The 13,513-nt window shown below is 33.9% G+C and overlaps 1 protein-coding gene across 1 annotated transcript; it reads left to right on the forward strand.

Moving 5' to 3' along the window:
- Positions 1-255: 255 nt before the first annotated feature.
- On the forward strand, positions 256-1,196 carry LOC133296359 (uncharacterized). Its single transcript, XM_061495321.1, has 2 exons — positions 256-486; positions 818-1,196. Exons 1-2 carry the CDS (start codon positions 389-391, stop codon positions 1,086-1,088), a joined length of 369 nt encoding a protein of 122 aa, XP_061351305.1. The 5' UTR covers positions 256-388; the 3' UTR covers positions 1,089-1,196.
- Positions 1,197-13,513: the final 12,317 nt, after the last annotated feature.

The raw sequence follows: 13,513 nt of genomic DNA on the forward strand, positions 1-13,513 counted from the left end.
TTTTCTTCCACATCAAAATTTTAATTAAACTTCATCATTTACTTATTTTTTTTGAAATTCTTATATAATGATATTAAAAAAAACTAAGTAGAGTTTGCATAAAAAAAAAGTTGGCTTTAATATCCTATCTTTTTTAAAGTGAAAATAAAAAGTTAATATACACACCGACTCAAATACCCACTACTCGTATTTGTCTATATAAACTCTGTTTCTCTTGCTCTCTATCTTCACTTTCTATATCGGGTTTCTCAACTCGGTGATCATATTCTCTCTTTTTTATGTACGTTGTTTGGTTTTCTGGGTCTTTCTCCCTCTCTCTCACCTTCCAAGTTCGCATCTTTCTCTCCTCTTCTGCTCACAACTCGGTGAGTCTGTGCACACCAAAACAATGGTGGATCTTCAAACCGTTTGCTGCATGTGCGGTGACGTTGGTTTCCCTGACAAGCTTTTCCGTTGCGACAAATGCCGCCATCGCTTCCAGCACTCGTATATATGCTTTCTTTCTCAAGCATCATTCGCTTAAGATACCATATCATGTACATACACATACATGTGCGCATACATACATCTACTCTAATATTTCTTTTTCTTAACAAAATCATGTTTAATTTCATAGATACAAGCAACTGTTCAACTATTGTTTTGATAACCATCGTATAAAAAATGAGGATTTTCTTTACGATCATGTGCAGATATTTTTGTTTTTGCTAACTTTTATGTTCATATAAAGCTTTATGTAAGATAATTTTTTCTTCTTTTTTTTTTTTAGTGTTATTTTAGGGGTGAATTAAGCTTAAATTTTAATTAATCTTTTCAGGTATTGTAGCAACTACTATGGAGAATTACCAGAGATAGAACTGTGCGATTGGTGCCAAAGTGAGGAGAAGAACTCGAGACATATTGGCTTCAATTCGAAGAAACCGGTGACCGGAAATGAGCCCGGAACGACAAACAGATCTGAATATTCCGGCGAGAGAATCAAACAGCATGATCGCGAAGAGAGTGGCTCTGAGAAGGGAAAGAGCCCCACGCCATCGCCGCGAACCACCACACGCAGGTACAAGCTTCTCAAGGATGTAATGTGTTAAACAGAGGAAAAGTAATAAAGCGTCTCAGAAGAAGATAAAGCAATATTATAAGTGACTTATGTGACAAGTAGATGGTTTGTGTTTATAGCGTGTAGTAGCTTTGCAAAGAGTGTGTTTCTTAATTTGAGTGATCTTCTACCTCTCTTGTTTTGATTTTTACTAGTTTCCATAATCTATGGGATAAGTTTCAGGCTCTTCTCTCCATTTCTTTTATTTTTGCCCAAATATAAGTGTAACTTCAATATATATATATATATATATATATATATATATATATATGTATATATATATATATATATATGGGGCAGGAAGTCTTATACTCAATCTTGACTATTGATCCACTTGTATTCAATGGGTCACATTACTAAAAAATTAGAGTCCTTATATATAAATTTATATATAAATGGGAACAACGGACAAGATTGAGAGTAACTTACACTGGTGTAAAATGATCCTGACCCTATATATATATATAATGTTGTGATCTCATTTGCAAGATACGGAACTTGGAGTCCCACATTGGTTGTATGGACAACTAACGTGAGGTTTATAAGACCTTGAGCACTCCCACACTAACTTTTGGGGTGATGCACCTCAATGTTCTTATCAAAATGAAATATATATAAAAATGAAAAATATATATATATATATATATATATATATATATATATTCACAAATATGATAAGCAAAAACAATCTAGCTCATTTTTCATTTTTTTAAAGATAAATAAAACTTTGATGTTAATGCATAGTACACATGAAGTATGTTTCGTGCATGAGGTTGGTTAACTGAAGTGATTGGAAAATAATATTTTATTGGAATCCTACTTCAAGACGCAAAGGCTAATTCAATTGACACAAAGTTGTTAAACATCATTTTATTGTTTCAAATGCAGGGTTTCATTCCCTAAGAAACATTAACAAGTTAGTTTCAGCTACTAAGTTCTTTCTTTTCCTCGATTTGTTAGCTAACATCATCATCTTGAGGTGAATTGAATGCATTACTATCCTTTTGGGCGAAGAATCCATAGTACCAGAAGCCTGCTATAACTTTTGCAGATTCATTGAAGGCCTTTAATTGCTAGGCCATCACTATAGTTGCCTATGTTAAAGAAATGAAGGTTCTTGATTAGAAGTGGAGGATTTTCAACATGTAAGTTAGATGGTATGCGTGCCTTCATTTTTTTCCTCTCTCCTTTATTTTCCTTTATATAATATACCCTTGGCATGCAATCTTAATGATCATCTATGTCTACGCAAGAGTTTTTCTTGTCATTTAGACGGAAAAAGAAATGTGTGTGGTGAAGTGTTTACAGATTAGATGAACTAGACTTTCCAGTTGTGGTGATTGTTTCTAGGCCACACATTTATTCTGTGAAACTATGTTGATATTTCTCTAACAAGTTTGTACAGAGTTGACCCCTGGTTTGTGAAATATCTCCGAAATTTACAAGCTGATAAGGCCTTCTTCACTGTCCCTGTTCTGGCCATTTATTAGAAACCAACAAATCCTTTTACACTGGGTTTTTGGAGAGACAATAAATTCATCGTTTCCATCTAACCAAATCATGTTTTTCGCTTTCTTTCTCCATATTGTCACCAAAGAAGAAATCTCTCTCTCTCTCTCTCTCTCTCTCTCTCCCTCTCTCTTTCATATCTTTGTCTGACCCTCGTGTAAGTTTCCTACATGGTTGGGACCTTAAGAAGTGACAATAAAGAGATAAAATGTGCCAGCTACCGTATTTATGAGTATTCTACGATAGATACAATTAATTCATAAGCTTAGCAACATGTATTAAGAGATGCATTGAAAATGGGTTGTACTGGACAATAAATAAATCTATTCAATTTGAATACAATACAAAATTTAAATCAAAATATATAAGTTTTAGTATAAAAAAAAATAAAAATTTAATTTGTGATTTAAATTAAAAAAATCTAAAAATTTATTATTAATAAAAAAAATTGATTTGTGATTTAAACTCAAATTTCAACCGAAAAAATCTGTATTAATAAAAAAATAAAAAAATATTTTAAATCTATTCAATTTTCAGAAAAAAAAAATAAAAAAAAAACTTATTCAAATCAAAGCAACAGAAGGTTGCCTAAAAAAAAGCAAAAAAGTGTATTTTTAAAATATCTTTACCGACTTTGTTTTATTCTTACGAAGTCGAAAAAAATTTAAAAGGGAAGATTTTTTTTTTTAAAAAAAAAAAAAATCATTTAGAGGCTATAAGCTTCTAACAAGTTCAGCCAAAACCATTCAATACCTTTTGGGAATTTGAATTTATATAATATTAATTATATTATATATTTTTAAATTATTTTTATTATATTTCTATATTTTTCAATTCATGATGCACAATAAAAAAATCGGTCAAATAATACATAATAGATATTGCAATTCAACAATCTTTGCGATCAACATGTATATACAAAGGTCAAATTTTCTACAGTGAGTAGTGAAATAAATGGAAAAAGAGGGAGACAGAGAATTTGAGATTACCTTAATCTGTCACATCTATTTGAGATTGCATCAGTTTCAGCTAATTACTGTTCATTATTCTCTGTATTAGCTACTATCTACTTTATCATGCACATCCTCATCTCTACTTTCATATTCTAGTCTAACTTTCGCGTCATCCTAATTTGGGGATTAAGTAAACTCGGAATAATAAACACATGATGACCCCAGTAGCGGTCTCCTTGGTCTATCCGCACTTTCCTTTCTTTCTAATCCATCATCAAGATTAGTCACATGCTTGCTTGGCTTCCCTTCATCCCCTCCACCTTTCCTTTCCCAACTTACAAGCAACATTCCAAATGTAGGATCTAACACATATTAACACATGCAATAATGCTGATCCCACATGCAAGTTCTGAGTCAATTCTCATTCTTCAATGCAATCATTTAAATCAATAACAACTGCACATTTTGATTGCAAAATATTAAAGCTAGATAGCTGCAACCCACATATAACTTCTTTTTTTCAAGTACGAAAATATATGGCATGGTTTTGTCAAAGCTATTAGTATTATTTAGCTCATAATTAATTCTTATATTTTAACCTCCTAACAAATTATGCAGGTAGCTAGCTGGATAATGCATTCGGAATATTAGAATTTAATCTTTAACAAAACTATATATTTTCAGATTTGTGTTTAATTTTATTATGCGTTATCTCTGATAAAGTATTGTTGTGTTTTGCAAATTGCTTGCAATTAGGGGTGAAACTGGGTCGGGCCGGCCTACAGGGCCTCTGGCTCGGCCTATGTTAGGTCAGACCTAACCTAATATATTTTGTAAAATAGGCCGGGCTTTGACCTTGAAAAAGCTTATTTAATAAAAAGATCATAGACCCACTTTCATAAAGCCTGGCCTACAAGCCTACATGTCAGCCTATATTGTACTATTTATTTTAAATAAAATAAAATAGAATAAGTATGCCTTGAAGAAAAATAAAAGATTTAAATTTAATCAATTGCAATTATTTATAACTTAATTATATTCGATTATATTTTAATAGAAATCTAACTTTATTTCTTATATAAGAGGAACCAACATCTCAGCATGTTAGATTGTATATATGAATATATTAAAAAGTTTTTGGGAGATGTTATACTTACTACAAGCATCATGATGTGTTTGTTGGATTCATGTAGTTATTTTAATTTACATAGTATAGATTTGTTTGTTGGATCTGATGAAATATATGTTATTTAGTTTGAGCATTTTGCTTTTGAAAGCGACTTAAATGCATATTATATGAGTTTTGTTGTGATTCATGATTCTGTTTGGACGTTGAAATTATGATTTTTGGTTTAGTAACAGAATTTGAGTATTTTGTAAAGTTGATTCATGGTTCTGCTTGGAAGTTAAAAATTAATAGGCTAACGTGCTAGGTCGGGCTATTTGTTTTTTTATAAACAGGCCAAGCCAAACTAACAGTTAGACTCGTACTAGGCTTAGGTCAAACCAAATTAAAATATTTTGGCGTAGGCTTGGCCAGCCCACTTTCACCCTTACTTGCAATTAAGCAATAAAATTCAGCATTTATTCTTGTGTTTATCTAAATAACTCTTATAAAATTTTATAATGATCTAAAGTTGGTTTTTCTTTTATTTAAACATCTAAAGTAAGGTTAAGTTTACAAAAGATTAAGATTTGAATAGTGCAATCTCAATTTCGTTTGTGGCACTAAAACAATAATATTATTAACCTGTCTAAATAGAAAAACATTTATATTTTGAGGGGAGATATTCTAACTACCAAAAATATTCACTACCAACTCACTATCTTCACAATTACCATTGGATCAAAGAGAGAGAATGGTGAAAAGTTTTTGAAGAGAGAGAAAATATTAATCCAATGGTGATTATGGAGGTTGGGTTGGTAGTAAATTTTTCTAGTAGTAAAAACATCCTTATTCTTATATTTTTGCCGCTAATATATTCTCTATCAATTATACTCTACAATTAACTTTTCATTTAGATGAAACCCTTTAAGAAAAATAAAATAATATACTACCTAGCTTTCTGGTAGATATGTAAAAAGAATTTCCACTTTATCTTTAACATATGCGTATGGAAGATCTTATCTCAGTTAACACATTAAAGTCAAATTTTGATCCATACTGCTATTATATTTTATGAAAAATATTCAAGTACAAAGCTAAGATGAGAAACATATCAAATTTGAGGGCACCAATTTTTTAATTTTTGATTAATACAGAAAAACGTGGATGGCCTATGATTATGACAAATGGATAGCATTATTATAGAAAATGTCAACTCTTAGCACTTGTAATCTTCGGTGTTAATTTTGTCTATAATGGAATTTGATATGATGGGACGAAACCACCAAGACGCATATTTTACTAATATCTGTTCGTTCGTCGGATTTCTTAATTAAAGTTGATCACGAAGCGTTATTATTATAATGGAAAAATATTGCTAATTTTTTATATTTAGATTTGTCGATGATGCTTAAGGGTTCTGTGGGTAGAGAATTGATGTTCAGTCAAATTAAGTATAACAATAGTATTAAATTTACAACATACGGGGGTCAATGTCTTGATCTTATCATTTCCATTTTCTATATATGTGTGCATTTGCATGTGCCTAGGTGTATACCGCACGTACCTAGGTAGTAAGAAGAAAGAGATAGAAAGATATCTCCAGAGAAGATCATCTAGGACATAGTCCAATAAATTTTTCCAACATATTGAGGCCAGCATCAATTGTATTTTCTTTATTTGGATAGCTGGTACAGGTGAGTGAACCAATAATTTTGAGAACACTATTATATATTTACACTTTCTCCAAGAGCTTTAATCTTTTTTTTTTTTTTTTGATAACAAGAGCTTTAATCTTTTAGCCAAATAGTAAGGATGTGTTTGGAAAGAAAGAAAACTACAAAAGCGAATTTCCATATGATTTTTTGTGGTTCATATATAAAAGCATAAGCACATAAAATATATGTAGTTTAGTTGAAAACTGAATCTTGAATTGTGCTTTACCCTTGAATCATAAAACTTGAGCATGTATCAATTGGACTAGCTATTCTGCGAAGCCAACCGTCAGTAGGGTATATCGTAGGTGTCCACACGGGAGGCAGGGCTCATAACCAAGTCAGAAGGTGTGATGTGACTTGGAGGGAAACATAGTTACACTGAGAGGACAGGATAAAAAGGAGCGAAATGATTCATTGTAGGATAGTTGTAAATACAAGATATCTTTTCATGATAATAAAAAGACAACAATAAAAAGAGAAAAATGTTGATCAAGAGCAAAAAAATATCCACCATGTATAAAGATTGAAGATATATAATGGAGCCACACATAAAAAATAACAACATATCAAAGGGGCAACAACATGGTTGAACTTTGAAGAAAGCTAGCCATGGATCAAAAGCAACGAAAAAAAATTATAAGAAAAAAACTAAAAAAACAAAGGAAACAAGCCATGAACAATCTTCGAGAGAAGCTTAAAGTCACAAGTCATGGTAAAAGAATGTATATATCTAGTTCAAAAAGTATCCAAACACTGTCTCTAACACCCCTTTTTAGAACAATTTGTTATAATACATTATGACTTAAGCACAGCTAGAATTATAAATAATACAATGGAATCATAGATAATTTTTTCTGTTTTTTTTCTTGCATATTGCAATATACACATTCATTTCATTCTAATATAAAAGTCCTTCACATTTATGAAACTCAAGACTTTACTAATAGATAAACAATGGTTACTCACAATATAAAAATCCCTAAGATATTAACTTTAATCTTCAATTAAAGCAAGTCTAGGTCACTTGCCCTTAAGTAATGGATAACTATGTTGAGACACTAAATCATGGTAGGAGGAACTACATTAACTCCCCTAGGGTCTCATACCCTTAAAACATCAATTAATAACACAACAGAGTCCAAGATTCTTTCATTGAAGAACAATTAAAAGAAACAGACTCAATTGTGGAACTAGACACTGAACAGTCTTTGCTATTTTCAAAACTGGTATTATCTAGGTTCAACATTAATTCTCATCTTTTACTACATTAAACTAGACATTTTACATGTAATAAAAAAACTAGACATTTTGAGCTTTCCAACGGCATATTATAAGCCTCAATTGGATCTGTATAGCTCAAGATATGTCTATCGCAAGCCAACAGCCTCAAACAGGACTTTCGAAAAATAGGGAGAAACTTCAAATCAAAATTGGGAATGTTTCATTGCCCATAAAAATTTGAGATTTTGAGGCACAAAATGAGGCTTCTAGGGATTTAATTTGATATATAATACGCCTCGTTTGGTTGAGGAATGAAGGAGATATAGCCATTTCAAAAACTCGCTAGAATCTATTAGTGTAATTTCGACTCTGTACAACGTGCCTTCTCTCAAAAGCTGGGATTGAATTACAACCCATAAAATTCTCATATTATAGGATGTGAAATTAGACATTCTAAGCTTTAATTTGATACCTTACACGTCTTATTTGGTTAAGAATTAAGCAAGTTATGAACTTTTCAAGTCGACCATACTTGATAGGATTAAAAATTGACAGCACATGGCTGTATCGGGGTGGTTAGGGATACTTTCCCAATCTCATATGACACCTGATTAACCATTTTCATACATCAATATGTGTTCCTTATCAATCTTAATGTTTCAACATTATATCACAATTCATTACATGAATGTCATCCATAGTGTCCGGTGCGGGTGGACCGAGAATGTTCACTGGGTAGGTGATGAATTAGAGTAGGATCTGTACGCTCACGGGTATCAATGAGAGAGATACCTCAAGGGTGTATGGATCATCATGCACTAAACGGTAACGGCGTAGCCAAGATGTAGGTGTGTGCACAGTGATGACAGAAGTAAAAAGATCTAAAAGTGTGTACCTGAAGATGTTGACTCTTATTTTAGTGAGTTATCTGATTGGGCCTCTATTCGGTCTATTTTGATGTTGTTATGAGGCTTTATCTTATTGTTGGGATTATATCTTTAATATCTCTATCTGTCACTGATATAGTATCTATTTGTTTGTTAAGTGGTTAAGATGGGACCTAATATCCAGGTCCATAACATTTGCCCCCTGCTCTGCAGTTCGAGCGCAAAATTGCTGAAGTGTAGATGGTGGTTGAGAATCTCGCATGCCAGGTATAACACCTCGTATTTCTAAAACGTATAATTATATATGAAAATGAGGATTAAATGGTAGGATTAGGAAAAATTCTGAATTTAGAACCAAAATACGTAAAAAGGGTAAAATGGTAAATTGCCAAACACATAACCCTAGAAAAAGAAAATTGAGTAGAAGGTCTCAAATGGTAAAACTAACCCTGGCAATGAATTCAGAACGAAAAATTGAGTGGTTAGGCAAGCTTCTGGAAAAATGATAAATAATATTTTTACCGGGTAAAAATATTGCAGTACAGTAGCACCGTAAAGCATGCCGAATGAATTTTGAGCTCTAGGTTTGGTAATAAGTTATAAACGGTACATAGGACTAGAAAGTATGATTTTGGGTGAAAATTGATGGAAATTAGAGTTTTGGGGAAGCATGCCCACAACGCGCACAACAACTTAAAACTGTGATTTCTCCGAACGACCGGAAAACTCCGGATCTGTAACAGCCTGTTACGTACCGGAAATGTTATCATTACATAGGGTATTAAGCGCAGTTACAATCACAATAATTGGGTTAATTAAATTACAGGTAAACTTTTTTCTTTTAATTACATCATTATTTTTAAACCTTAAACATTTCCGTAATCAATTAAAAACGACACCGTAATTGTAATTGCAAGACATGCGGAAGTATAAAACTTATTAATCATAACCTCTCCAAGTAATACCATTAATTCTAAGTGATAAAATGACACATTTTCAAATTTTACACAGTGGGAATCGATTCCCAACCTCAAGGAATCGATTCCCAGCAGTTATTGTAGAAGTCAGTAGCTAAAATTTGCCTCCCCTGTTTTGAGGAATCGATTCCCTCCAAAAAGGAATCGATTCCTTGAAACAGAGCACACAAAATTTAGGCCATTGTGATGTTGGGAATCGATTCCTTTCAAGAGGGAATCGATTCCTTAACTACAGAATTGCATTTTGACAGCTTTTAATGCACTAAATGCGTGATATAACTTACTCCTAACACCTTAATACTTAATATACATCTTACACTAGTACTAATGTAGGCTTTAGGCCCTTCCATCATGCATATTCATTAATCAATGCATCATTTACAATATTTTCAATATCATAGCCATTTTACACATCAAATGGCCTATTTACAACACAAGTTTTCCAATGCCTCAAATACAACATAGGTGGCCAGGGACAAGTCCCATGCTCACTCAAAATACGAATATAACCAAGAAGCATAAATGTACATTAAATACATAGACTTAGAATCTAATCATGAACACCACAAAAGCATGGAAACATCAACATGCAATATGTTCATGATCTCAGTCCAAAATGCTACATGTCATGCTATGTGCATCAAATAAATTCCTCCAAAATGCCATGCTCTCCAAATGCACATCATCCTCAACTCGTCTACTAAGCGGGCCTCTTGCCCGAAGCTCCTCCGTGCTCATCATATCCTGAAATGATTTCCCCAAACGTGGGGTGAGATATACAAATATATCTCAGTATACCAAGGGTACTAAAGGATCACTCCACCCCATGGCTCACTCAATGCGCAATAATAACATTATGTAAATATGCATGACATACAATATCACAAACAACTGGGGACAAATCCAAGAACATCCACATCAGGATTTCGTTCAAGGACCCCATCATCTAACTCTCGGGAATCTTCCTGGTGCCTCTCCCATGGATAAGACGACCCCATGGCAAAACCCAACTGGAACTCCTCATGAGCCCTATCCAGCAGAAGTCCCATGTTTGGATCATCCTGGTACCGCTCCCAGAGTCGGCCCCATGACAAAACCCGACCGGAATCCCCAAAGGATATCTCCAGCGAAAGTCCAAACCAACACATATCTATTGGCCAGAGACCACAAACATCTCACACACAAACAAGCAATAATGCATGAAAGTATATAATCACACAATGCCAAAAACACATAATCCAACCACAACCTTCCACTAGGTGTGGTGGAGCACACAAGGGACTAAACCCAAGTTCCAAGGGTTTACCTCAACTCCAAGAGTATTGTTCCAAAACGTACGCTCCAAGTTCAATCCTCCACTATCGCGTCCGTGTGAGGCAACCTATATTGATAAACAAGATTGACCATCAATCAATTGCAAACAATTCATCCAATTTCTAGAATTCACACAATTTCACAATAATACAATTTAAACACAACCCTCTAGACCCAATGGCCAACTTCATTGAATTCACCTATCTCAATCAAATTACTCATAAATTTATTCACCAACACTTCAACCATTGATTTAAACCATAATTCCACATCAATTTTCCTTACTTTCCCTCTATAGTTCGAATTTCACAAGGAAACACCTCACAAGGTTCTCAATCCAATTCAACACTTATACTCATCATATAATCCTATTACCAACCTATACCAATGCTCCATAATTCAATTGTTCAATTACATCACATACCAATTTCATAAAGTCTTGAAAACTAAACACAAAATTTTCCTAAGTTAAAATTCCCACATCACCATAAATTTTATTGCATCAATCATCATCATTTATCATTCTAATCATTTAATTACAAACGGGGCATACCATTTAATGCTCATAACTACCATAACTCAACTTACAACTTCAAAAACCCTAACCATTTTATGATCTCATTGAAAACAAAGTGAGGGTGAGAAACCTTACCACCAATAGCTTCCAATGATCCTAGGGATTGGTCTCCAAGCAATGAATCAACCCCAAAGTCACCAAAAATTCCCCAATAATCCCAAATTTTCGTGGAAGAGGGTGATGATTTTCTCCCAAAACAATGAGTTTCAAGAGTGGAAAGTGGTATGGTTGGGTTTAGAATGCCATTTACTTCAACTTTGATGTCTAACACTTTGGCTTTTGGAGAGGATTTGATGATGTTTTGGTTGTTTGGAATTTTCAAAGCACAAACCCCATCGATGGAGAGCTCCATAGGTTGGAGAGGAAGAGAGGAGAGAGAATGTTATGTAAAAATGTGATTTTTAAGTCACTTATGACTTAAGACCCATAGGTGGGTCCCACACGCGTATTAGCTTTAATAATTCACCTAATTTAAACCACAAATTCATATCCTACGTATTTTTATCGTTCACGGCATATTTTTACTTCCTAAAAATACTGATCATAATTTAACGCTTAACGGTACAATTATACCGCATTATTTTACACCGGAAAATCACTATTCATCAAAATTTCTGAAACTTTCCTATTCACTCGATTTTTCGTCCTGAATCCATTTTCGGCCTTATTTTTACCATTTGAGACCTTCTACTCAATTTTTCATGCCTAGGGATACGTTTTGGTAAATTACCATTTTGCCCTTTTTACGTATTTTGACCCTAAATTCCCGGATTTTCACTAATCCTACCCTTTTAAATCACATTATCACATATAATTATACATTTAGAAATACGAGGTGTTATATTCACCCCTCCTTTTAGAAATTTTGTCCGCAAAATTAAATCATACATGTCCACTAACTCAGGATACAGCCAGAGAATCTCATCCTCCAGCTCCCAAGTAGCCTCCTCAGGTGTGCGGCCTTCCCACTGAATCTTCAACATGGGAATAATTTTACTTCTCAGCCTCTTTTCGCTGCGGTCTAGTATCTCAATGGGACCAATGGGAGTTTTCAAGTTCTCCCGGATTTTGATATCATCCGGTATCACCACATGTGATTCATCCGGAACATACCGTCGCAACTGCAACACATGGAAGACATAATATAAATTAGACAATTGAGGGGACAAGGCAAGCTGATAGGTCACCAATCCTACTCTTTTCATAATCTGATACGGCCCAATGAAACGAGGACTCAGCTTCCTCACACCCAAGGCACGGCCAACACCCGTGACCGGAGACAACCGAACAAATACATAGTCACCTTCTTCAAATTCAAGCAGTCTGTGTGTATTATCATAATAGCTTTTCTGCTGATTCTGAGCCTGTTTTAGTTTTTCTCTGATCATTTCAATTTGCACCGTGGTCTCCTGCACAAAATCCGGACCAATTCTCTCTTTATCACCTACCTCAGTCCAACAAGTAGGAGTACGAAATCTCCGTCCATACAATGCCTCATACAGTGCCATGCCCAGACTGGAATGAAAAATGTTATTATACGAGAATTCCACCAATGACAAGTACATGCCCAAGCAGTGCCCTGCTCCAATGTGCAAGCTCTCAGCATATCCTCAAGTGTCTGTATGGTTCTCTCAGTCTGACCATCAGTCTACGGATGATATGTGTAAGAACCCGCACCGTTAATTATGGAAGTTAATTAAGTGATTAAGAGAAATTAGGAAATAATTCCATAATTGACCCTAATAATTATTATGAGACTTTAATAATTATAGTAAGTGAGTAATAATGCTGAAATTCGCTTTTCTGACGAAAAGTGCAGATACCGGTTCTGCTACTCGGTTTAAATGCGTACCGATGAAGTATCCTGGAAAATTATAATAAGTGCAGAAATATTCCTAGAATATTATATAGGACTAGTAAAACAATTTTTAGGTCAAAATAATGAGAACTGGTGCCAGAACTGATACTGGCTATGGAAAAACGCGTACCGAAAAGGTGCTGCAAAAAATATAATAAAAATATGATAAATCTTGTCAAATTGAGTAGGTTTAGAATCCTAAGTTTGGGGTTAAAATGCTAAGCGTAGCATTTAGCGCTAATACAGTGCGATTAAGTTTAAACCGAATATAAATATGACTTTTGCACAAAACCCTAGA

Source organism: Gastrolobium bilobum, unplaced genomic scaffold, assembly GCF_033153095.1.
Source record: "Gastrolobium bilobum isolate Gb01-03AN ecotype WA unplaced genomic scaffold, APGP_CSIRO_Gbil_v1 utg3926, whole genome shotgun sequence".
Taxonomy (NCBI): Eukaryota; Viridiplantae; Streptophyta; class Magnoliopsida; order Fabales; family Fabaceae; genus Gastrolobium; species Gastrolobium bilobum.

What these genes read in the sequence shown, in the direction of transcription:
- LOC133296359 (XM_061495321.1), top strand. Translation starts at nt 389, where the DNA reads ATGGTGGATCTTCAAACCGTTTGCTGCATGTGCGGTGACGTTGGTTTC. An exon ending in CGCCATCGCTTCCAGCACTC is followed by an intron (nt 487 to 817) that starts GTATATATGCTT and finishes TAATCTTTTCAG; the next exon opens with GTATTGTAGCAACTACTATG.